Source organism: Leucoraja erinacea, chromosome 5 (genome assembly GCF_028641065.1).
Source record: "Leucoraja erinacea ecotype New England chromosome 5, Leri_hhj_1, whole genome shotgun sequence".
In the NCBI taxonomy this organism is placed as follows: Eukaryota; Metazoa; Chordata; class Chondrichthyes; order Rajiformes; family Rajidae; genus Leucoraja; species Leucoraja erinaceus.
This window is the reverse complement of record NC_073381.1, coordinates 2,598,625-2,624,254: the sequence shown is the minus strand read 5'-3', so window position 1 is coordinate 2,624,254 and position 25,630 is coordinate 2,598,625. Positions and strand designations below refer to the sequence as shown.

Here is a 25,630-nt window from a genome sequence, read left to right as displayed (position 1 = left end):
AAAGCCGCAGGCACGGCCCCGCACCTTCTGTGAACACATTTAAGGAAGAACTGCAGATGCTGGAAAAATCGAAGGTAGACAAAAATGCTGGAGAAACTCAGCGGTGGAGACATGCAAGGATTGCATGAGGCTGCCTCACCCGCTGAGTTTCTCCAGCATTGTTTGTCTACCTGGGAACACGTGATTTGATGCCTGCCATCCTGGGCGGGATCCATGTGTACACGTGATAGATGTGGCCCGCTGTCCGCTCACAGACGGGCGTCCCGGCCCCTATGCAGAGCAAGGCTGCCGACCCCTAATGTAGAGTATTATCTAAGCTGCTTGGACAGCTTGCAAAACAAAGCTTTTCACTGTACCTCGCTACACATGACAATAATAAACCTAAATAATAGAACCAGCTTCCAACACGTATGCAGACAGCGCAGACAAGCAGATTGTTTCGCTCAGTTACGCTCAGTTTCACTTACGCTCACTGCCTTGGCCTACGCAATCCCCGCTTCACATTCCTACACTGACCTGGGCCTCCTCCACTGTCAGAATGAGGCCACACACAAATTGGAGGAACAGCATCTCATATTTCGCTTGGCCAGCTTACACCCCAGCGGTATGAACGTTGATTTCTCCAATTTCAAGTAACCCCTGCATTCCCTCTCTCTCTCCCCCCCCCCTCCCTTCACCACCTCCAGTTTAAATTCCATTTGGAATATTTTGGAGGTCCAAGAAACCAAGAAGAACCCGAGTCGTCCCACCAGTTACACTGTTCGCATCCTTGTTTCCCTCTTGTTATCCCCACCGTCCCCAGCCAACAATGGGCCATTGTGGGCTCCACCCTTCCCGAGGTCATCCGTTGCCGGCCCCGCTTTGTTCTGGCCTTTTCTTACCTCCAGTTCCCACCCCCTCTACTTTCAATCTGAAAAAGGGTCTCGCCCTGAAGCGTCACCCATTCCTTTTCTCCAGAGATGATGCCTGACCCGCTGAGTTACTCCAGCACTCTGTGAAATGTCACCTATCCATGTTCTCCACAGATGCTGCCTGACCCGCTGAGTTACTCCAGCACTCTGTGAAACGTCACCTATCCATGTTCTCCACAGATACTGCCTGACCCGCTGAGTTACTCCAGCACTCTGTGAAACGTCACCTATCCATGTTCTCCACAGATACTGCCTGACCCGCTAGGTTACTCCAGCACTCTGTGAAACGTCACCTATCCATGTTCTCCACAGATGCTGCCTGACCCGCTGAGTTAATCCAGCACTCTGTGCCTATCTGCAGGCAGCGTATCTCAGTTTGGTTTGATTGCTTTTATGTACGGCGCTATGTGATTTGATTGAACAGCACACCAAACAAAGCTTTTCGCTGTATTTTGATACACGTGACAATAATGAACCTGGTGCACTGCTCCACAAGCTGAAGCTCTGGGCACCCATCAACACTGCATTAAGGTGTCAGCGCAGGTCGTGTGTTCCAGGTTCTAAGTGCAGTTTGAATTCACAGATGATTTACTCAGTGGAGAGTACGCTCTTAGTGAACCAGGGCTGACAGTTACAGCAGACGGCTGAAATATTTACTGAAACAGTAGGAAGCAGTTGCTGCCGGGAAGCAAAAATGCACAATGTGTGGCACGGTGGCGCAGCGGTCGAGTTGCTGCCTCACAGCGCCTGAGACCCAGGTTTGATCCTGACTATGGGCACTGTCTGTACGGAGTTTGTACGTTCTTCCCGTGACCGCGTGGGTTTTCTCTGGGTGCTCCTGTTTCTGCCAACACTCTAAAGACATGCAAGTTTGTAGGTTAATTGGCTTTGGTAAAGATTGTAAATTGTCCCTGGTGTGTATAGGTTAATGCTATTGTAAGGGGGGGGTGATCGCTGGTCAACGTGGACTCGGTGGGCCGGAGGTCCTGCTTCAGCCCTGTATCTCTAAAGTCTGATGTAAAGCAAGATTTCATGCGTGGTTTTTATGGTTTACCTCTGACATGTGGTGAAATGTAGTTATCTATGCATTACATGGATAGGACAGGTTTAGAAGGATACTAGACTAAGTGGGACCCATTGGAGGAGGGATGTGAGAGGGGAGGGGGGTGTGTGGGAGGTGGGGGATGTGGGTGGGGGGGGAGGGTGTGTGTGTGGGGGGGGGGGTGTAGAGAGGAGGGGTGTTTGTGGGGGTGAGGGGTCTAAGTGGGCAGGGGGGGGTGGGGCAGGAAGTGTTGTGGAGGAGGGGTTTGTGGGTGAGGGAGGGGTGTGTGGGGGGGGAGGGGGGTGTGGGGGGGGGAGGGGGTTGTGTGGGGGGAGGGTTGTGTGGGGGGGAGGTGTGGGGGAGGGGGGGTGTGGGGGGTGCGATGTGGGGGGGAGGGGGGTGTGGGGGGAGAGGGGTGTGTGAGCAGGGGGGTTGTGGGGGGGAGGGTGTGGAGGCAGGGGGGGTTGTGGGGGGAGAGGGGGGTGGTGTCAGCAGGGGAGAGAGCTCGGAGAAAAGACGGGGGAGAACATATAAACTCCGTACAGACAAACACCCATAGTCAACTCAATCCACCACCCACTTTTAGATTTGGAGAGCATCCTGAAATTTATGTTCACAGTATATGTTCACTGATTTCATGTATTTATCGAATTCAGACATCAAACCTACCTGCCTTCCAGCAAGAAGTCACAGCAAAGAGTTTAGACTTTAGAGATACAGTGCAGAAACAGGCCCTTCGGCCCACCGAGTCCCTGCCGACCAGCAATCACGCCCATACACTAGCACTACTAGGGGTTAGTTACAATTTTTACCAAAGCCAATTAACCTACAAACCTGTACGTCTTTGTAGTATGTGTTGAAACCAGAGCATTCGTTGCCACAGGCGGCTGTGGAGGCCAAGTCAATGGATATTTTTATGGCAGTGACAGATAGATTCTAGATTAGTACGAGTGTCAGGGGTTATGGGAAGAAGGCAGGGGAATGGTGTTGGGAGGGAGAGATAGTTCAGCCATGATTCCATACAGACGACACCCATAGTCAGTATCGAACCCGTGTCTCTGGCGCTGTAAGGTAGCAACTCGACCGCTGCGCCACCGTGCCGCCCCCCATAGCCTGTCTCTTCAGTTACACAATGTTAGCCCGCAACAAAAGCTCTTCACTCTACCTCGCTACACGTGACAATAAACTAAACTCATACTATTTCAATTATCAAGTAGAAGTTACGCAAATGGAGATTCTTGTTAGAGACCCTTGGAGGACCTGCAGATGCTGGAATCTTGCACAGAGCACAAACTGCTGGAGGAACCCAGCTGGTCAGGAAATTCCTCGTGCTAAACTGCAAAGGAACTTCACCCAAACCAAATTTCAGAAGAAGATCATACCTGCTGGCCACAGATACATTGCATGCTCAGGACTAATGATCACGGATATAATTCCTCTAATCTGCCCTTTCTAGGTCCTGGCATTCATTGTTAATGATTTTTTCCTCTTGGATTGCTCTGCACAAATAAATAGCACTGATCTTTTAAATCCTTGCTGATAATGGGGGCTTTAAGGTGAACTTTGCTGTCACGTCCAAAAATATTATACAAAATCTGTGTGTCTTTGTTCTCTGTAATCGTGTCGCTTCTTTGCAACATGACATGTACCTGGGTTCAAACTTTGTGTAGGAAGGAACCACAGATGCTGGTTTAAACCCATGATGGACACAAAGCTGAGTAACTCAGCGGCTCAGGCAGCATCTCTGGAGAAAAGGAATGGGTGATGTTTCGTGTCAAGACCCTTCTTCAAGTCCTAGTCAAGTTAAATCAAATTTATTTATAGAAACATAGAAAATAGATGCAGGAGTAGGCCATTCGGCCCTTCGAGCCTGCACCGCCATTCAATATGATCATGGCTAATCATCCAACTCAGTATCCAGTTCCTGCCTTCTCTCCATACCCCCTGATCCTTTTAGCCACAAGGGCCGCATCTAACTCCCTCTTAAATATGAACTGGCCTCGACTACCTGCGGCAGAGAATTCCAGAGATTCACCACTCTCTGTGTGAAAAAGGTTTTCCTCATCTCGGTCCTAAAAGACTTCCCCCTTATCCTTAAACTATGATCCCTTGTTCTGGACTTCCCCAACATCGGGAACAATCTTCCTGCATCTTGCCTGTCCAACCCCTTAAGAATTTTGTACGTTTCTATAAGATCCCCCCTCAATCTTCTAAATTCTAGCGAGTACAAGCCGAGTCTATCCAGTCTTTACAAGTCTATCCAGTCTGCACATACAAGATGTGCAGTGAAATGAAAGTGGCAAAGCCTGCCGATTGTGCAACAGAACAGCAGAACATAATAGAACAGAACCAGTATTTACATTATAGAAAAACTAAAAAGACACAACACAACATTAAATTAGTCCCTGGTGAGATCAGAGTTTACAGTCCTGATGGCCTGTGGGAAGAAACTCCGTCTCAACCTCTCTGTTTTTGCAGCGTGACAACAACAGACAATAGGTGCAGGAGTAGGCCATTCGGCCCTTCGAGCCAGCACCACCATTCAATATGATCATGGCTGATCATACCCCAATCAGTACCCCGTTCCTGCCTTCTCCCCATATCAATGACTCCGCTATCTTTAAGAGCCCTATCTAGCTCTCTCTTGAAAGTATCCAGAGAACCTGCCTCCACGAATGTCCACCATCCTGAAATGTAAAGATTGCTTGCCACCCACAGATGGATTTTCCACTAATCCATACTCTGGCATGAGGAGGCGGCGCAGTGGCACAGCTGGTAGAGCTACAGCCTCACAGCACCACAGACCTGGGTTCCAGCCTGGCATCAGGCGCTGTCTGTGTGGAGTTTGCACATCTGCCCGGAGACCGTGTGGGTTTCCTCCATGTTCTCTTGTTTCCTCCCACACCCCAAAGACGGGCGGGTTTGTAGGTTAATTGGCCCTCTGTACGTAGTAGATGAGAATGTAGGATAACATAGAACTACTGTGAACGGCTGATCGATGGTCAGCATGCTCAGTTGGCCGAAGGGCCTGTTTACGTGCTATACCTCTTAACAATGTCTTGATTTCAGCTTTTAAAAAACTGCAGCATATTTCTTCTTATTTACTGCCCACTGCTAATATTTTAGACTCCTACTAGGGGAATAGATATGGGTGAATAGAAACATAGAAATTAGGTGCAGGAGTAGGCCATTCGGCCCTTCGAGCCTGCACCGCCATTCAATATGATCATGGCTGATCATCCAACTCAGTATCCTGTTCCTGCCTTCTCTCCATACCCCCGATCCCTTTAGCCACAAGGGCCATATCTAACTCCCTCTTAAATATAGCCAATGAACTGGCCTCAACTACCTTCTGCGGCAGAGAATTCCAGAGATTCACCACTCTCTGTGTGAAAAAGGTTTTCCTCATCTCGGTCCTAAAAGATTTCCCCCTTATCCTTAAACTATGAACCCTTGTTCTGGACTTCCCCAACATCGGGAACAATCTTCTTGCATCTAGCCTGTCCAACCCCTTAAGAATTTTGTAAGTTTCTATAAGATCCCCCCTCACTCTTCTAAATTCTAGCGAGTACAAGCCGAGTCTATCCAGTCTTTCTTCATATGAAAGTCCTGACATCCCAGGAATCAGTCTGGTGAACCTTCTCTGTATTCCCTCTATGGCAAGAATGTCTTTCCTCAGATTAGGAGATCAAAACTGTATGCAATACTCCAGGTGTGGTCTCACCAAGACCCTGTACAACTGCAGTAGAACCTCCCTGCTCCTATACTCAAATGCACTGTCTTTTCCCCAAGAACCAGAGAACATACCTACCTGATCTCCCGGTGGCTCAGCACTTCAACTCCCCCTCCCATTCCCTATCTGACCTTTCTGTCCTGGGCCTCCTCCATGGTCAGAGTGAGGCCCAGCGCGAACTGGAGAAGCAGCACCTCATATTTTGCTTGGGTAGTTTACACCCCAGCAGTATGAACATTGACTTCTCTAACTTCAGATAGCCCTTGCTTTCCCTCTCCTTCCCCGCCCCCCCCCTTCCCAGTTCTCCCACTAGTCTTACTGTCTCCGTCGACATTCTATCTTTGTCCCGCCCCCTCCCCGACATCAGTTTGAAGAAGGGTCTCGACCCAAAATGTTGCCCATTCCTTCTCTCCATCGATGCTGCCTCACCCGCTGAGTTACTCCAGCATTTTGTGTCTACCTTCGATATTATCCAACACCTGCAGTTCTTTTTTACACACCAGAGAACATGTGTTCAGTTCAGTTTATTGTCACGTGTTCCGAGGTACAGTGAAAAGCTTTGTTGCGTGCTAACCAGTCAGTAGAAAGACAATACATGATTACAATCAATCAAGTCAAGTCAAGTCAAGTCAAGTTTATTTGTCACATACACATACGAGATGTGCAGTGAAATGAAAGTGGCAATGCTCGCGGAACAACAAAACAACCAAACAAATTATAAAAACAATCATAACACACATATTATTTTACATAATAAATAATAGAAGGAAAAAACGTTCTGTACAGTTAGTCCCTGGTGAGAAAGGCGTTTACAGTCCGAATTGCCTCTGGGAAGAAACTCCTTCTCAACCTCTCCGTTCTCACTGCATGGCAACGGAGGCGTTTGCCTGACCGTAGCGGCTGGAACAGTCTGTTGCAGGGGTGGAAGAGGTCTCTCATGATTTTGTTTGCTCTGGAGTTGCACCTCCTGTTGTATAGTTCCTGCAGGGGGGTGAGTGAAGTTCCCATAGTGCGTTCGGCCGAACGCACTACTCTCTGCAGAGCCTTCTTGTCCTTGGCAGAGCAATTCCCGAACCAGATGGTAATGTTCCCGGACAAGATGCTTTCCACCGCCGCTGCGTAGAAGCACTGGAGGATCCTCGGAGACACTCTGAATTTCCTCAATTGCCTGAGGTGGTAAAGGCGCTGCCTTGCCTTACTCACCAGTGCTGAGGCGTGTGATGACCATGTCATATCCTCAGAGATGTGGACTCCCAGATATTTAAAACAGTTCACCCTATCCACAGGATCCCCATTTATACTCAATGGAGTGTACGTGTCCATTTACAGTGTATAGATACATGATAAGGGAATAACGTTTAGTGAAAGCTAAAGCCAGCATAGTGCGGTCAAGGATAGTCCGAGGCACATCAAAGAGGTAGATAGTAATTCAGCACTGCTCTCTGGTTGTGGTAGGATGGTTCAGTTGCCTGATAATACCTGGGAAGAAACTGTCCCTGAATCTGGAGGTTTGAGTTTTCACACCTCTGTACCTTTTGCCCGATGGGAGAGGGGAGAAGAGAGAGTGGCAAGGGTGCGACTCGTCCTTGATTATGCTGCTGGCCTAGCCGAGGTATAAATGGGAGGTTGGTTTGTGTGATGGTCTGGGCTGCATCCACAATTTGCTGCAATTTCTCACCATCCTGGATGGGGCTGTAACAAAGCAAGCTGTGATGCATCCTGATAAAATGCTTTCTGCATCTGTAGAAGTTGGTGAGAGTTGTCGGGGACATGCCAAACTTCCTGAGCCTTCTTTTTAAGTTAATGTTTAAGGTAAGAGGGGAAAGATTTAATAGGAACCTGAGGGGCAGCATCTTTACACAGAAGGTGGTGAGTATATCGAATGAGCTGCCAGAAGACATTTGGACAGGTACAGGGATAGGTTAGATTTTGAGGGACATGGTCTGATGGGACTTGATTAGATGGGGCACCTTGGTCAGCATTGGCAAGTTGGGCCGAATGACCAGATTCCTTGCTGTATGAATCCAGAAATCCATGACTCTATTATAGTACAAGTCCTGAATTCTACATTCTCTTTTGCTGTTATTGTTTCAGCGACTTAAAAAAAAGATTACAATGGCACGGCAGTACAGCGCAGAGGATGGCACTGTGGCACAGCGGTAGAGTGTGGCACAGCGGTAGAGTTACTGCCGCACAGCGCCAGAGACCCGGGTGACAATGGGTGCTGTCTGTACGGAGTTTGCACGGATTCCCACGAGGCCACGGGCCTTCATGGCCAGCTGCAGCTCGGACTGTGTAAAATGGTGCCAAAATCTGGTGCCTATTGCAAATGGACTCAGGGGGCTGTTTCCATGCATGGGTACTTACTTACTCAGGGATTGTCTTTACGTAGGGCAATAATCACACTGATCTCTATGCAAACAATTATATTTCACTGTATCTTGATACACGTGACAATAAAAAAATATTGAACCATTAAACCCATACATACTCCATACAGACAGCACCCATAGTCAGCATTGAACCCTGGTAGCCTTCAGCAGCTTTACCGATGTGCACCAATTCAAATGTTGAAGCCATTTATACATTCCAAAGTCTGATTCTATCGTGTACGGGAGAAGTCAGTGCTTTGAAACAGGCATCCTCCATGGCTAGAGTGCGCACCACCGGAAATTGGAGGTGCAGCACCTCATATTCCGCTTGGCCAGTTTATACCCCAGCAGCATGAACATTGACTTCTCCAATTTCCGGTAGCCCTTATTGTCTCCTCCCCTTCTCAGCTCTCCGTCAGCCCTCTGGCTCCTCCTCTTCCTTACTTCTTCCCACCCTACATCAGTCTGAAGAAGGGTTTTGTCCCGAAACGTTGCCTATTTTCTACGCTCCATAGATGCTGCTGCACCCGCTGAGTTTCTCCAGCACTTTTATCTACCTTCGATTTTCCAGCATCTGCAGTTCCTTCTTAAACATCAAATTTGACCTGCAATTTTCCCCATTAACAGGGCAGCAGGGGGGGGTGTAATGGTAGAGCTGCTGCCTTCCCGCACTAGGGACCCGGGTGTGATCCTGACTACGGGTGTTTGGCCGCGCCGGAGTTTGTACGTTCTCCCCGTGACCTGCGTGGGTTTTGTCCGAGATGTTCGGTTTCCTCCCACACTCCAACGATGTACGGGTTTGTAGGTTAATTGGCTTGGTATAAAGGTCCCTAGAGGGTGTAGGATTGTGTTAAGTGTGTGTGGATCGCTCGTGGGTGCGGACTCGGTGGGCTGTTTCTGCACTGTTTTTCTATAAACTAAACTAAAAGAACCCCCGCGGAACTCAAACAGGAGTTTGCATCTCATTCTGAGCTGACTCTGACTCATGCTGAGCTCCTGTTGCGATGGAACCATTCACAAGAAACTTCTAAATGACAACCGCTGCAGCTCAAATGGAAATTGTTCACGAAAGCCAGCAACGACCTGACATTCAAGATAGACAAGAGCGGGCGAGTGTTTGTCCTGAATCAATCACACTGACATTGCCTCAATAAGGCACAGCTGTCATTTTGCAAAAAAATTTAACTTGTCATTCGGCTTTTTTAAACTAAGGACCCCATTATCATTTCTGTAACTTAAAATAACCCGTGCATCTCCCACTCTCTCTCCTTCCCTCCCCCACCCAAGTCATACTAGCTCCAAAGTCATCCTGTTAAGTTTCATTGTCTGTAACTCATTTTCATCTAGACCACTGCTAACAATCGCCGGTTTCCTTTATCATCATTACCTTTTTACATATCTTTCATTCATTTGTTCTATATCTCTCTATAGTAGGCCCTGCTCGGTCATGACTGACCATGGGTGATGCATCCTGGTGGGATGCAGCCTGGGCGATCTATGTCATATGGAGGACAGGCTGTTGCCCATGTCCCCCCTCTCCACGTCGCTGATCGATCCAAAGGAACAGCAGGGCCGTTACAGTTTGGCACCAGTGCCGTTGCAGGAGCTGCCAGAGCGAGGTTGTAGACAACGACAAACTGCCTTAGGGGGCTCCGACTACGGATTTTCTGGAGGTTTACTCCTGGAGCCTTTTCCATGACTGGCTATGGCCACAAGGCAGTGGAGGTTTTAAATCAGAGTTTTCCCTCTCCTGGTTGGACCGCCTTCCCAGGCTGACGAGTCCCATCTGCCCGAGACTCGTGGGGGAGGGAGCGTCTACTTTCCCGTGCAGGTTTATAGCACCTGCCCACTGCACAGATATATCTCTATCACTCTCTATATCACCGTCTATATCTCTCGTTACCCTTTCCCCTGACTCTCAGTCTGAAGAAGGGTCTCTACCCGAAACGTCACATATTCCTTTTCTCCAGAGATGCAGCCTAACCCGCTGATTTACTCCAGCTTTTTGTGTCCCCAATATGAAATACACAACTATTGCATGTCTGACACAAGAGACATTTTTAATAGACAAAAGTGCTGGACAAACTTAGCGGGTGCAGCAGCATCTATGGAGCGAAGGAAATAGGCAATGTTTCGGCCCACATTGGGTTGCTCCAGCATTATCCAGTGTCTGCAGTTTTTTCTCACACACTATCCATGTACCTATCTAAATGTTTCTTAAACGTTGCGGTAGTCCCTGCCTCAACTACCTCCTCCGGAAACTCGTTCCATACACCCACCATCCTTTGTGTGAAAAAGTTACCCATCAGGTTCCTGTTAAATCTTTTTCCTCTCACCTTAAACCTATGTCTACTGGTTTTTGATTCCCCTACTCTGGGCACAAGACTCTGTGCATCTACTCGATCTAGACAGGACTATTTTTTGATACATGGCAATTATCACCTAACTTACCAAATCATGAAAGGCCTGGATAGAGTGGATATGGAGAAGATGTTTCCACTGGTGGGAGAGTCCAGGGCTAGAGGTCATAGCCTCAGAATAAAAGTACGTACTGATAAAAAGGAGATGAGGAGGAATTTCTTTAGTCAGAGGGTGGTGAATCTGTGGAATTCATTGCCACAGACGGCTGCGGAGGCCAAGTCAGTGGATATTTTTAAGGCGGAGATTGACAGATTCTTGATTAGTACGGGTGTCAGGGGTGGGGAGAAGGCAGGAGAATGGAGTTGTGAGGGAAAGATAGATCAGCCATGATTGAATGGCGGAGTAGACTTGGTGGGCCGAATGACCTACTTCTGCTACTAGAACTTATGAACACGATCTGACAGCTTCTTTAATCCAAAGTTTAGCAAAACCCTTTTACTGACAGCCACATTCAATGGTTATTCTCAAGTGTAATTGTTCCCCTGGGAATTTGTATCGCAAACAGTAAAACTAAAAGTGGATGCAATGCCATTGTTTCAGTGAGTGACCACATCATATTTATAGAATCGTAGACTGTTTTACTGTTCTTTTTTATAAACCATGTTTCTCGGGGTATCTAAATTTTATTAGTTGTTTAAGTTATGACATCGGATGGAAGCTGCATACCAAATCTCGTTGCACCTATGTGCAATGCCAATAAAATATTTTATTATTATTATTATTACTATGAAAATGCCCACAGAGACCTAAAGCCCAAATTGACCATGCCGACCAAAGACCAAGATATTTGCCCGTTTTGGGCCCATAGCCCTCTAAACCTTCCCTATCCATGTACCTGGATGTGCAGAGACAACCTGCCCACACATAAACTGTGTTAGGAGTGTACCAGGGTTAATGGAGTCATGGGTTTCTCCTTTAAACAACTTTCGTTTATAAAGCTCTCTTGCAAATGGCAGGGAATGGTAAAAGATGCAAATGGGAAAAGAACCCTTTCCCCACCCCATGTTATTGACTGGCCAGAGTGTGTTAGAAACTGGTCCTCGCATGGGCTAGGTCATTGAACTCAGGGGCAGAAAACCCGGGGGCGGCAGAGGGGACACGTCCCCCCCATGTTTTGAGAGGTGGGGGATATGCCCCCCAAGTATTTGTGATCCCAATTTTAATATCTCCGCTTTCCGCGAGGCAGTGGGGTTGGGACTGATGATCGGGGGCGCGGTAATTGGAGGAGTGAGATGTGGCACAGACCTGCGCCTCATCCACAGCCAGGATCGATCACAGCCGGCTCTCCGGCACTGTCCCGAGTGCCCTGCCCCCACCACCATGGGTGGCCAGAGCAGACAGACGTGAGCTGTAACCCCAGGCCCACAGCCAGCGCAGTGAAACAGCACTAAACCCTGCTCAATTCTGCCTGTCCCGCCAGGTTAACCTGCCTGGGCTTGTGGGAAATATGGCCGGCGTGGAGAAGCAGCGCCGGTATCCCGTCAGTCCAGGCAAGGCTGTGGTTAACCTGGTGAGACAGGCAGAGTTGAGCTGCATTTGGCGCTCGATTGAGCCTCCGAACTCCGAAGCCTCGCGCGTGTGAGTGTGCACATGCACGCGTGGCCGCCACATAATTGTATCCCCCGTCCCCTCCATGTTTTGATAGGGAGTTCCGTCCGCTCTTGATTGAACTCATCCTAGACCGCCTGTACAAGGACCAAGGTCACAAGAACAGCTCTTCCCCTCCATCACCAGGCCTCTTCCATAAGCTGGGGTACTGTCCGATCCACCTCTACCTGTTGTGGACATTGGACTTTGTCTCTGGAACTGGTGCACTACGATGCTGAGAACCAGGGCCAGGTTAAAGAACTCATCCAAGAACACCCACTCAAAGACCATGGACTTCGATCTGCACCTCGGGTGCTGTCCTTAGTCAGGAGGTGTGCAGAGTTTGCACGTTCTCCCTTTGACGGCGTGGATGTCATCCAGGTGCACAGGTTCCCCCCCCCACATCCCAGAGACGTTGGGTTTGCAGGTTAATTAACCTCTGGAAAATTGTCCCAAGTGTAGACTCAAAATGCTGGAGTAACTCAGCGGGCGAGGCAGCATCTCTGGAGAGAAGGAATGGGTGACATTTCAGTTCGAGACCCTTCTTCAGCCCATTCTTTTTCTCCAGAGATGCTGCCTCACCCGCTGAGTTACTCCAACATTTTGTGTCTACCTTAGATTTAAAACAGCATCTGCAGTTCATTCTTACACATTGTTCCAGGTGTGTTGGAAATGGATAAGTAAGTGGGATAAGATAGAATTAGAGTTGGCATGGACTCGGTGGACCAAAGGACATGTTTCCATGTTGTATCTCTGAACTAAAACTAAATTGAAACGACATTTAATCATGGTATGGTATATTTATTCCTTAGTCGGGTGTCTTTACTACTCAGATGTGCTGGCAATGAGGCCACATACTCAAGACCGTGCGGCACGGTGGCGCAGCGGTAGAGTTGCTGCCATACAACGGCAGAGACCAGGGATCGATCTAGACTATGGGTGCTGTCTGTACGGAGTTTGTACATTCTCCCCGTGACCGCGTGGGTTTTCCCCGGGTGCTCTGGATTCGTCTCACACTCCAAATATGTGCAGGTTTGTAGGTTAATTGGCCTCGGTAAAATTGTAACTTGTCCCTGGTGTGTGGAGGATAGTGTTAGTGTGCGGGGATCGCTAGTCAGCGTGGACTCGATGGGCCGAAGGGTCGTTTTCCGGGCTGTATCTCTGAACTAGACTAAACTAAACTCCGAGTCAAATTCGCGGACATCCAAAGCCCAAGCTGTCAATTCGTGAGGAGGGAGGGTGAACTGGGGTAATACCTCCAGCGCCTTCACGATCGGCTGCAGGAGGCGCCCCCCCCCCGGGACACAAAGATGGCCGGGGGAGGAGAGAGGAGAGGGTCGTCGGTCAATACATCGAGCTGTCAGTAAAAGAGTTCAGGAAAAGTTTGGACTTTGAAAAATGGCACCACCAATGGCGACACCCGCGTGTGTAATATATGCAAAGTATTTTTCACTGTGCAGTTAGTTGCATGTGACAATTAAATTGACTAAATTTGGCATTCAATCGTTGCCCAAGTCTGGCATCATCTACACGGGGCTAGACGCAACATTTTGTATTTGATTCTTTATACACTGTGCGTCGACAAGGCAACGGGAGGAACAGCTGATCAGGAACAGAATCTTGGTGATAAACCGAACAGCAGGTTGCTCAACCTGACCGCGATTCTCTCCAAACGAGCACACACTGGGGATTCTGCTGAACCTGGAAAACCCAAAAATGCTTCAATAAATCAAACCAAACACAACAGTACACATTATCTGGTCAGGCGCACTTTTGACGTCCAAATCTCCAAATCCCCCTGATCGTACTCGGTCTGGAATGACAGAGAATTGTGGACACAGCCCAGACCATCACACAATCCAACCTCCCTTTCACTGACTCCATCTACACCTCACGCTGCCTCGGCAAGGCCAGCAGCACAATCAAGGACGGGTCACACCCTGACCACTCCCTCGTCTCCCCTCTCCCATCAGGCAAAAGGAGTAGAAATGTGAAAACGCACACCTCCAGATTCAGGTGGATAAAAATGCTGGAGAAACTCAGCGGGTGCAGCAGCATCTATGGAGCAAAGGAAATAGGCAACGTTTCGGGCCGAAACCCTTCTTCAGACTGACCTATCGTTATTGCCTTCCACCACAGTGAAGAATGTTGATTCCACTGTGGTGGATGTTCATGTTTCATTCTATTGTGTATTGTGCTCTGTTTGATTGTGTGGCTGCATGGTAAATCAAATTCCACTGTATCTTAACTGGTGCATGTGGCAATAAATGTGAATTTGAACACGCACTGGGGGCAATTTACACTTCGGACCTCGGGGGATCGGCCACGGGCCCGGTGGACGACAGTGTCGGGAGCTCACAGGTCGCCTCAGAGCAGAGGGAGACCAAGGAGGGAAGAGACAAGGACGTTAAGATTTTTGCCTTCCATCACAGTGAGGAGGTGCCTGGTGAACTCACTGTGGTGGATGTTAAATTTGTGTTTATTGTGTGTTTATTGTCATTTTTATCACGTGTATGACTGCAAGGCAACACAATTTCGTTCAGACTGAAAGGTCTGAATGACAATAAAGGCTACTTTGACTTTGACTTTAACTTTATACCAAGCCAAGTAACCAAGTAAGCCTACAAACCTGTACGTCTTTGGAGTGTGGGAGGAAAATGAAGATCTCAGAGAAAACCCACGCGGTCATGGGGAGAAGGTACAAACTCCGTTCTGACAGCACCCGCAGTCGGGATGGAACCGGGGTCTCTGGCGACGTGAGGCAGCAACTCTACCGCTGCGCAACCGTGAGAGATTCTCATTACTGTCCATCAACATCTGCGATACGATACGATAGTACTTTCTTTATCCCAGGAGGGAAATTGGTCGATGGAAGCAAACACACAACGCACATTGCAAGACAGAGGCTTTTGTTACCTTTCAACACGGACACGTGTTGGCGACCCTCAAGATCCAGTGGGTAGTTCTTAATCTCAATGTCTTCCCCTTCTTTTAATTCCACTTTATCATAGCCATACCAGCCAAGGAGTTCATTCATGGTGTTTTCTGCAAAATTCTGACAAAAAGGAATGAAATGTTGGTGGAGGCAAACAAGAAACATTCAGCTTGCTGCATGCATTCATATCATCTCCCACTGACAAACTTGTACAGGCCCACCCTCGATTTTACGGCACCTCCAACATCACGAGAGCGGTGTACGTGAGTGACGCACGCCCTTTCGGGACACGTGCCTCCATCTTCAAAGAGTCTATCGTTAACTTCTTTGTTCATTGTTAATTCTTTAAGTTTCTGGCAGTCCATGATGCTAACAGACACAGGAGGGGTATAATTGTTAGTGGGTGGGAGGTGTGTTGTTGTATCACTATTATGTGACCTCTGTCGGTCTGACAAAATGGATAATTTGGCATGTCTCTAGAACCAAGAGTGCCAGAAAATCAATCATCAGCATCATCATCATCATCATCACCATCACCATCAACGTCGTTGAAAACATCAACGGGCCTTACAATGCCGTGTACGACAGTGATCGCAACATCTACTGAAGTGTGGATGGCCGTTGGCTGGCCAGGAACTCATCCGCCCTTTGACAGGTCTTGTTTTTGGCCCTACATCCCCCTCCTCACCTGGCAAACCAGATGGGGTTAGTCGCCGATTATCCGACCATGGAGCAGGTAGCACGGGATTACATGGTACCCGTGGCGGGGGGGGGGGCGGAGAGAACTCCCCCCGACAGGACCTGGTGTTCCGATATACCATACATTTAATGGGCACACAAGGACCTAAATAATGACACAAAGTGCTGAGATGAAAGGACAACAAAAGGCTGTTACATATGAGGAGTAAATTGTGAAGCCGGAGGAAGGATACAGGTGAAAGAGAGTTCGGGGAAGGGATAACGGGGGGATGTTTCCACTGGTGGGAGAGTCTAGGACCAGAGGTCATCGCCTCAGAATAAAAGGACTTGCCCTTAGAAAGGAGATGAGGAGGAATTTCTTTAGCCAGAGGGTGGTGAATCTGCGGAATTCTTTGCCACAGACGGCAGTGGAGGCCAAGTCAATGGATATTTTTAAGGTGGAAATAAAAAGATTCTTGATTAGAGCGGGTGTCAGGGGTTATGGGGAGAAGGCAGGAGAATGGTGTTGAGGGAAAGATTGAATGGCGGAGTAGACTCAACGGGGACGAATGGCCTAATTCTGCTTCTGTGACCTTATGAACATAAATGGGTGTTCCCTAGATTGGTGCTACTTAAAGTTGGAGAATGTTTATGGTATTGGGTTTTAGGTAAAAATCTCTCTCCACCCTTGTGCTCCCTCTATCTTTCCCGCCTCTCTCCCCTGCACATTCATTTCTCTCACTGTCTAGCACAGGGGTGGGGAACCTTTTCATGTTGGATGGCCGTATTAAGTTAGCTGTAATCTAATACGACCGCATCCAAGAAACATCAATTAGATACAGGATTATTTTGTTGAATCTTCTTTTACTCTTTGGTATTTTAAATACGTTCATTATAAGATAAAAATAATAAAAGACAAACAAAAACATTATTAAATATAAAAGGATTTGTTCTACAAAATTTGGATTCATTCATTCAAAAGGCCGCACTTGATGGCCTAGAAGGCCGCAGGTTCCCCACCCCATGTCTAGCAATTTGTGTCCTTTTTATGAAGTTTAGTACGGTTGAACATCACACAGTCTGAGACATTATTCATGCACGCTTTTGTGCACACTTAGTCCACTGCAGTGTGAGGGCCCTTACAGTAAGGTCATCAGATCACACCCAGCAGAGGCATAACCAGTCAATAGACAATAGACAATAGGTGCAGGAGTAGGCCATTCGGCCCTTCGAGCCAGCGCTGCCATTCAATGTGATCATGGCTGATCATCCCCAATCAGTACCCCATTCCTGCCTTCTCCCCATATCCCCTGACTCCGCTATCTTTAAGAGCCCGATCTAGCTCTCTCTTGAAAGATTCCAGAGAACCAGTCAAGTGGGCATCTTTCCAAGCACCAATCGGTTCTCGTATAAATTATAGTTATTATAAATTTATTATTCTTTATGAAACAACTTCATTGACTTTACTTTAGAGATATTGCACGAAAACAGGCCCTTCGACCCACCGAGTCTGCACCGACCAGCAATCCCAGCTCATTCACACAATCCCACACACGCCAGGGACAATTTACATTTACACCAAGCCAATTAACTTACAAACCGGTACGTCTTTGGAGTGTGGGAGGAAGCCAAAGATCTCGGAGAAAACCCACGCAGGTCACGGGAAGAACGTACAAACTCCGTACAGACAGCACCCGTAGCCAGGATCAAGCACGGGTCTCTGGCGCTGTGCGGCAGCAACTCTACCGCTGCGCCATCTTGCCGCTTCTGATTGTCTAATGATCTTCATTTGATAAATGGGATCTTTTAATGCCAGTTGTTATGCCTTAAGCTAGGCAGCTCATGGAGTCAGAGTCATACAGCGTGGAAACAGGCCCTTCAGCCCAACTTGCCACCGACCAACATGCCCCATCTAACTAGTCCAACCTGCCTGCGTTTGGCCCACATCCCTCTAAACCTGTCCTATCCATGTACCTGTCTAAATGTTTCCTAAACATTGCCATAGCACCAGCCTCAACTACCTCCTCCTGCATCTCGTTCCATACACCCACCACCTTTTGTGTGAAAAGGTTACTCCTCAAGTTCCTTTTAAATCTTTCTCCCCTCACCTTAAACCTATGTCCTCTGGTTCTCGAATCCCCAACTCTGGGCAAGAGACCCGATCTATTTACCCAATCTATTCCTCTCATGATTTTGTACACCTCTATAAGATCACCCCTCATCCTCCTGCGCTCCAATGAATAGACTCCCAGCCTGCTCAACCTCTCCCTATAGCTGCGGTCTTCGAAACCTGACAACATCCTCGTAAATCTTCTCGGCACCCTTTCCAGCCAATCAACACAGTGCCCTAAACTGTACACAAGAGTCGGAATGTGGCCTCACCAACGTCTTATACAAATGCAACAATGGCATTCCTTTCCACAAAAGCCACATTTATTGCAGGGTGACTTGGACAGGTTGGGTGAGTGAGCAGATGCATGGCAGATGCAGATTAATGTGGATAAATGTGAGGTTATCCACTTTGGTAGCAAAAACAGGAAGGCAGATTATTATCTAAATGGCGTCAAGTTGGGAAAAGGGGAAGTACAATGGGATCTGGGGGTTCTTGTTCATCAGTCAATGAAAGTAAGCATGCAGATACAGCAGGCAGTGAAGATAGCGAATGGCATGTTGGCCTTCATAACAAGAGGAGTTGAGTATCTCAAAAGATATACTCGAAAGTATCTGAAAGTAATTGAGTATTCTCAAAAGAGGTCCTTCTGCAATTGTATAGGGCTCCAGTGAGACCACACCTGGAGTATTGTGTGCAGTTTTGGTCCTCTAATTTGAGGAAGGACATTCTTGCTATTGAGGGAGTGCAGCGTAGGTTTACAAGGTTAATTCCCGGGATGCGGGACTGTCATATGCAGAGAGAATGGAGCAGCTGGGCTTGTATTCTCTGGAGTTTAGAAGGATGAGAGGGGATCTTGATTGAACCATATAAGATTATTAAGGGTTTGGACACACTAGAGGCAGGAAACATGTTCCCGGTGTTAGGGGAGTCCAGAACCAGGGGCCACAGTTTACGAATAAGGGATAAGCTATTTAGAACGGAGATGAGGAAACACTTCTTCACACAGAGAGTTGTGAGTGTGGAATTCTCTGCCTCAGAGGGCGGTGGAGGCAGGTTTTCTGGATACTTTCAAGAGAGAGCCAGATAGGGCTCTTACAGATAGCGGAGTCAGGGGATATGGGGAGAAGGCAGGAACTGATTAGGGATGATCAGCCATGATCACATTGAATGGCGGTGCTGGCTCGAAGGGCCAAATGGCCTACCCCTGCAACTATTGTCTATAGTCTTTCGTTTATTATTTAGAAATTCAAAATTGGTTGAATTTATTGAAAGACACAGCATGGAAACAGGCCCTTCGGCCCACCGAGTCCACGCCGATCATCGATCATCCTTTCACACTAGTCCCATGTTATTCCACTTTCCCATCCACTCCCCGCACATGAGGGGCAATTTACAGAGGCACAATTAATCTACAAATCTGCAAGTCTTTTGAGTGTGGGAGGAAAGCGGAGCACCCGGAGAAAACCTGGGTCTCCAGCACTGTGAACAGCAGCTCGACTGCTGCGCCACGACGCCCGACCTAAATGCATGTATTCACATGGTGGACATATCTCAGTCTGCAAAGCAGTTATGATAAAGGTTGCATTTTTTTTTTAACAGCTGAAAACGAGAAGGAAGAGGCTGTACTTATAAAGCCGACCCCTGCAACTGTAACTAGGTGCCATCGACAGGACAACGGGCTTTATCACCAGGTTAAGACCCGGTTATTATTTGTTAATAACTTTGGGCTCCCTCAATAGCAAGAATGTCCTTCCTCAAATTTGGTCCTGTGCTCTGATGCTTTGTCATCAGTAAAGAATAATCAGCATTTCACATGCAGGAATAGCTTCCTTTTATCCATCGCCTCAACGGGATAGAAACAACCATCCCTGCTGGAATCAGGAAGTGCTTCACGGAGTGTGATCAGCTCATGGAATGGATGTGAACTGCGCTCCAAATACCAATTATGTACTCAGTTAAACAGCTGTTACTTATTCCTTGGAGCGCAGGAGGATGAGGGAGGGGGATCTTATTGAGGTGTACAAAATCATGAGAGGAATAGATCAGGTAGATGCACAGAGTCTCTTGCCCAGAGCAGGGCAATCGAGAACCAGAGGACATAGGTTAAGATGAGGGGGGAAAGATTTAATAGGAGCCTGTGGGGTATGTTTTTTTGCACAAAGGGTGGTGGGTGTATGGAACGAGCTGCTGGAGGAGGTAGTTGAGACAGGCACTATCACAACATTTAAGAAGCATTTGGACAGGTACATGGATAGGACAGGTTTGGATGGATATGGGCCAAACGCAGGCAGGTGGGACTGATGTAGATGGGGCATGTTGGTCAGTGTGGGCAAGTTGTGCTGATGGGCAAGTTTCCACACTGTATCACTCTACGACTCTACTCATCAGATTGTGAGCATAGGATGTCTGGAATAGACAATAGGTGCAGGAGTAGGCCATTCGGCGCTTCTAGTGGCTGTGATCGTGGCTGATCATCCACAATCAATACCCCGTTCCTGCTTTCTCCCCATATCCCTTGACTCCACTATCTTTAAGAGCTCTATCTAACTCTCTGTTGCAAAGAGTAGGAGTAAACGGGTCCTTTTCACAATGGCAGGCAGTGACTAGTGGGGTACCGCAAGGCCCAGTGCTGGGACCCCAGCTATTTACAATATATATTAATGATCTGGATGAGGGAATTGAAGGCAATATCTCCAAGTTTGCGGATGACACTAAGCTGGGGGGCAGTGTTAGCTGTGAGGAGGATGCTAGGAGACTGCAAGGTGACTTGGATAGGCTGGGTGAGTGGGCAAATGTTTGGCAGATGCAGTATAATGTGGATAAATGTGAGGTTATCCATTTTGGTGGCAAAAAACAGGAAAGCAGACTATTATCTAAATGGTGGCCGACTAGGAAAAGGGGAGATGCAGCGAGACCTGGGTGTCATGGTACACCAGTCATTGAAAGTAGGCAGCAGGCAGTGAAGAAAGCGAATGGTATGTTAGCTTTCATAGCAAAAGGATTTAAGTATAGGAGCAGGGAGGTTCTACTGCAGTTGTACAGGGTCTTGGTGAGACCACACCTGGAGTATTGCGTACAGTTTTGGTCTCCAAATCTGAGGAAGGACATTATTGCCATAGAGGGAGTGCAGAGAAGGTTCACCAGACTGATTCCTGGGATGTCAGGACTGTCTTATGAAGAAAGACTGGATAGACTTGGTTTATACTCTCTAGAATTTAGGCGATTGAGAGGGGATCTTATAGAAACTTACAAAATTCTTAAGGGGTTGGACAGGCTAGATGCAGGATGATTGCTCCCGATGTTGGGGAAGTCCAGGACAAGGGGTCACAGCTTAAGGATAAGGGGGAAATCCTTTAAAACCGAGATGAGGAGAACTTTTTTCACACAGAGAATGGTGAGTCTCTGGAACTCTCTGCCGCAGAGGGTAGTCGAGGCTAGTTCATTGGCTATATTTAAGAGGGAGTTAGATGTGGCCCTTGTGGCTAAGGGGATCAGAGGGTATGGAGAGAAGGCAGGTACGGGATACAGAGTTGGATGATCAGCCATGATCATATTGAATGGCGGTGCAGGCTCGAAGGGCCGAATGGCCTACTCCTGCACCTAATTTCTATGTTCTATGTTCTATGAAAGCATCCAGAGAATTGGCCTCCACCGCCCTCTGAGGCAGAGACTTCCACAGATCCACAACTCTTGGGGTGAAATCCTGACTACCGACATGTTAAATTTACAAAACTTGTTCAAATCCTGGGATGCTGCACCAATAATCCATACATGGTTTTATCTGGACTCAGAATCATTTGTATCGAATGGACCGTTGTAATAGGAAGCCGTGTACTGGTATCTTCTCAGCGTGTTAAAATGACCATCGAACAATTCAGAGAAAGGGTCCCGACCTGAAACATCACCTGTTGACGTTCTCCAGAGATGCTGCCTGACCTGCTGTGTTATTCCAGCACTCTGTGTCTTTCTCTGGTCAACCAGTAACTGCAGTTCCTTGTTACTACATAAGAACAACGCAGCAGAGTAAACGGCCCTTCGGCCCATATTGTCCATGCTGCACATGGTGTCAAGTTAAACTCATCTTCCTGCACGTGATCCATATCCTTCCATTCTTCATGAAGCCTCGTGAAACGTCACTATCGGGTCTACCTCCACCACCACCAACCCTGGCAGTGCAGTCCAGGCACCGACTTTACCCGCATACCTCCTTTATATTTTGTCCCTCTCACCATAGGCTCAACCTTACCAATGCTCTCTGATGATTTTATACACAAATAAATTCATGGGAGGAATGGATCGGGCAGATGCACAGAGTCTCTTGCCCAGAGTAGAGGAATGGAGAATCAGAGGACATAGATTTAAGGTGAAGGGGAAAAGATTTAATAGGAATTTGAGGCGTAACTTTTTCACACAAAGGGTGGTGGGTGTATGGAACGAGCTGCTAGAGGAGTTAGCTGTAGCAGGGACTAAGGCGATGTTTAAAACACAATCAAACAGGTACATGGATAGGACAGGTTTAGAGGGATATGGACCAAACGCAGGCAGGTGAGACTAGTGTAAATTGGAAGGAAGCAGAGGGTGATGGTGGAAGGTTGCTTCTCGGAATGGAGGCCTGTGACTAGTGGTGTGCGTCAAGGTTTGGTGCTGGGCCCGTTACTGTTTGTCATCAACATCAATGATTTGGATGAGAACATACAGAGCAGGATTATCATGTTTGCTGATGATACAAAAGTGGCTGTTTTTTCAGCCAGTGAAGACGTCTAACAAGGGCAGGACCTACACAGGGAATGGTAGGCCTCTGGGAAGCGTTGTAGAGCAGAGAGATCTAGGAGTGCAGATGCATGGTTCCTTGAAGGTCGAGTCACAGGTAAGGTGGTCAAAAAGGCATTTGGCACATTGGCCATCATCAGTCAGAGTATTGTGTATAAAAGTTTGGAGGTGCTGTTGCAGTTGTACAAGACGTTGGTGAGACCGCATTTAGAATATTGTTTTAGAGAAGTACCAGGGCCCCATCCCCGACCTCTACCTCCGCTACATCGACGACTGCATTGGTGCTACCTCCTGCACCAACACACAACTCACTGACTTCATCCATTTCGCCACCATCCGTCACTCAAATACACCTGGACCATTTCCGACACTTCCCTACCATTCTTTGACCTCACTATCTCCATCGCAGGTGATAGACTTCTGCCCGACATCCACTATAAACTTACTGACTCCCATGGCTATCTGGACTACACGTCTTCCCACCCTGCTTCCTGTAAGGACTCCATCCCCTACTCCCAATTCCTCTGTCTACGCCGCATCTGCTCCCAGGATGAGGTGTTCCACAGCAGGGCATCGGAAATGTCCTCATTCTTCAGGGAACGGGGGTTCCCCTCCCATAGAAACATAGAAATAGGTGCAGGATAGGCCATTCGGCCCTTCGAGCCTGCACCGCCATTCAATATGATCATGGCTGATCATCCAACTCAGTATCCCGTACCTGCCTTCTCTCCATACCCCCTGATCCCCTTAGCCACAAGGGCCACATCTAACTCCCTCTTAAATATAGCCAATCTGCCCCCCTACTATAGATGTGGCTCTCACCAGGGTTTCTTCAATATCCCGCAACACTGCTATCTCTCCCCATCCCCCCACTCGCAACAAGGGCAGAGTCCTCCTAGTCCTCACCTTTCACCCCACCAGCCATCACATACAAGTAATCCTCCGTCAGTTTTTGCCACCTCCAACGTGACCCCACCACTCACGACATCTTCCCATCTCCTCCCCTATCTGCTTTCCGCAAAGACCGCTCCCTCCGTAACTCCCTGGTCAATTCTTCCCTTTCCACCCGTACCACCCCCTCCCCGGGCACTTTCCCTTGCAGCCGCAAGAAATGCTACACTTGTCGCTTTACCTCCCCCCTCGACTGCATTCAAAGACCCAAGCAGTTGTTCCAGGTGCGACAGAGGTTCACCTGCATCTCCTCCAATCTCATCTATTGCATCCGCTGCTCTAGATGTCAGCTGATTTACATCGGTGAGACCAAGCGCAGGCTTGGCGATTGTTTCGCTGAACACCTCCGCTCGGTCCGTAATAACCAACCTGATCTCCCGGTGGCTCAGCACTTCAACTCCCCCTCCCATTCCAAATCCGACCTCTCTGTCCTGGGCCTCCTCCATGGCCAGAGTGAGCACCACCGGAAATTGGAGGAGCAGCACCTCATATTCCGCTTGGGCAGTCTGCACCCTAGTGGTATGAACTTTGAATTCTCCAATTTCCGGTAGCCCTCATTGTCTCCTCCCCTTCTCAACTCTCCCTCAGCCCTTTGGCTCCTCCTCTTCCCTTCTTCTTCCCCCCCCCCCCCCCACCCCACCCTACATCAGTCTGAAGAAGGGTTTCGTCCCACAAACCTGTACATCTTTGGAGCGTGGGAGGAAACTGAAGCACCCGGGGAAACCCACACGGTCACAGGGAGAACGTACAAACTCCGCAGAGGCAGCACCCATAGTCAGGATCGAACCCGGGTCTCTGGTGCCGTAAGGCAGCAACTCGACCATGTCGCCTATCTGATATAACTGAAATCCATTATAAAGAGGTTCGTAATAATGAGGGTTTACTGTTTTATTATCTGGGAAAATATTGTACGAAAAAGATCAGTCATACAACATGGAAACAGGCCCTTCAGCCAAACATGCCCACGCCGATCAACATGTCCCATCTACACTAGTCCCACCTGCCCGCCTTTGGCCCAAATCCCTCTAAACCTGTCCTATCCATGTACAGGTACCTGTCCAAATGTCTTTTAAATCTTTTTCTTTTAAATGTTGTTCTTGTCCTTCCATCATATACTCACCACCCTTGGTATAAAAGGTTGCACTTTCAGGTGCCTGTTAAATCTTTCCTCTCTCACTTGAAACCTATTTCCACTGGTTCTTGATTCCCCTACTCTGGGTAAAAGATTCCGTGCCTTCAATTAAATTTACAAAGGACCATAATATATATATGGAACTAAAATCGCATGGTTTGATAACTGTGACCAGGCCATGTGAAAAAAATTTGCAATCCCAATGGAAGTGGAACAGATTTATTAAAATAAAGGAAAAGTCTATTTTATAACCGAGTCACATCAGTGCTCGTCGGATTGTTTTATCCGACCACAGTGTGACTTCCAGCTCAATAATTGTGCTGCATCGAGATGCAATTTTGCTGTTATAATCCTTCATTTAGTCGGCGGCAGTGGTGAGGCCTTGCGACGATGGGGCCTAGCTGGAGGTGAGGCCTTGCGACGATGGGGCCTAGCTGGTGGTGAGGCCTTGCGACGATGGGGCCTAGCTGGTGGTGTGGCCTTGCGACGATGGGGCCTAGCTGGTGGTGAGGCCTTGCGACGATGGGGCCTAGCTGGTGGTGACGCTTCGTGGGTCAACCCATGGTCGAAGGTTGAAGAGAGCGTGGAGGACTGCCGTGAAGGGGGGGGGGGGGGGGGAACAATTGAGGACCCGGCACGGGGGAACTTTTGGGGTGGGGGGAGGACACAAGGGGGAGCTACCGTGTTTTGTAACTTTGTCAGTGCCGTAGGCAGCCGCTATTTGTATACGTTGTGTATGCAAGCAAAGAATCTCACTGTGCCTGGTCAATCCTATTCCTATTCATTTATTCTGTCCGGGAGACACAAGGAACTGCGGAAGTTTGCAAGGAACGCAAGGAACTGTCAAAGCACACCAACTCTACTTCCTTAGAAGGCTTAGGATGTTCGGCATGTCCCCCAACAACTCACACAAATGTTACACATGCGGCCGCAGAAAGCATTTTATCGGGATGCGCCACAGCTTGGTTTTGGAACAGCGCCATCC

The 25,630-nt window shown here is 48.2% G+C and overlaps 1 protein-coding gene across 1 annotated transcript in view; it reads right to left on the bottom strand.

Annotated features, from left to right (window-relative positions):
- The window catches only part of sobpa (sine oculis binding protein homolog (Drosophila) a), a 253,764-nt gene that overhangs the window by 157,553 nt on the left and 70,581 nt on the right, over window positions 1-25,630 (bottom strand). The window contains 1 exon segment of the mRNA XM_055634988.1: window positions 14,983-15,121. Coding sequence (XP_055490963.1) covers window positions 14,983-15,121 — 139 coding nt within the window.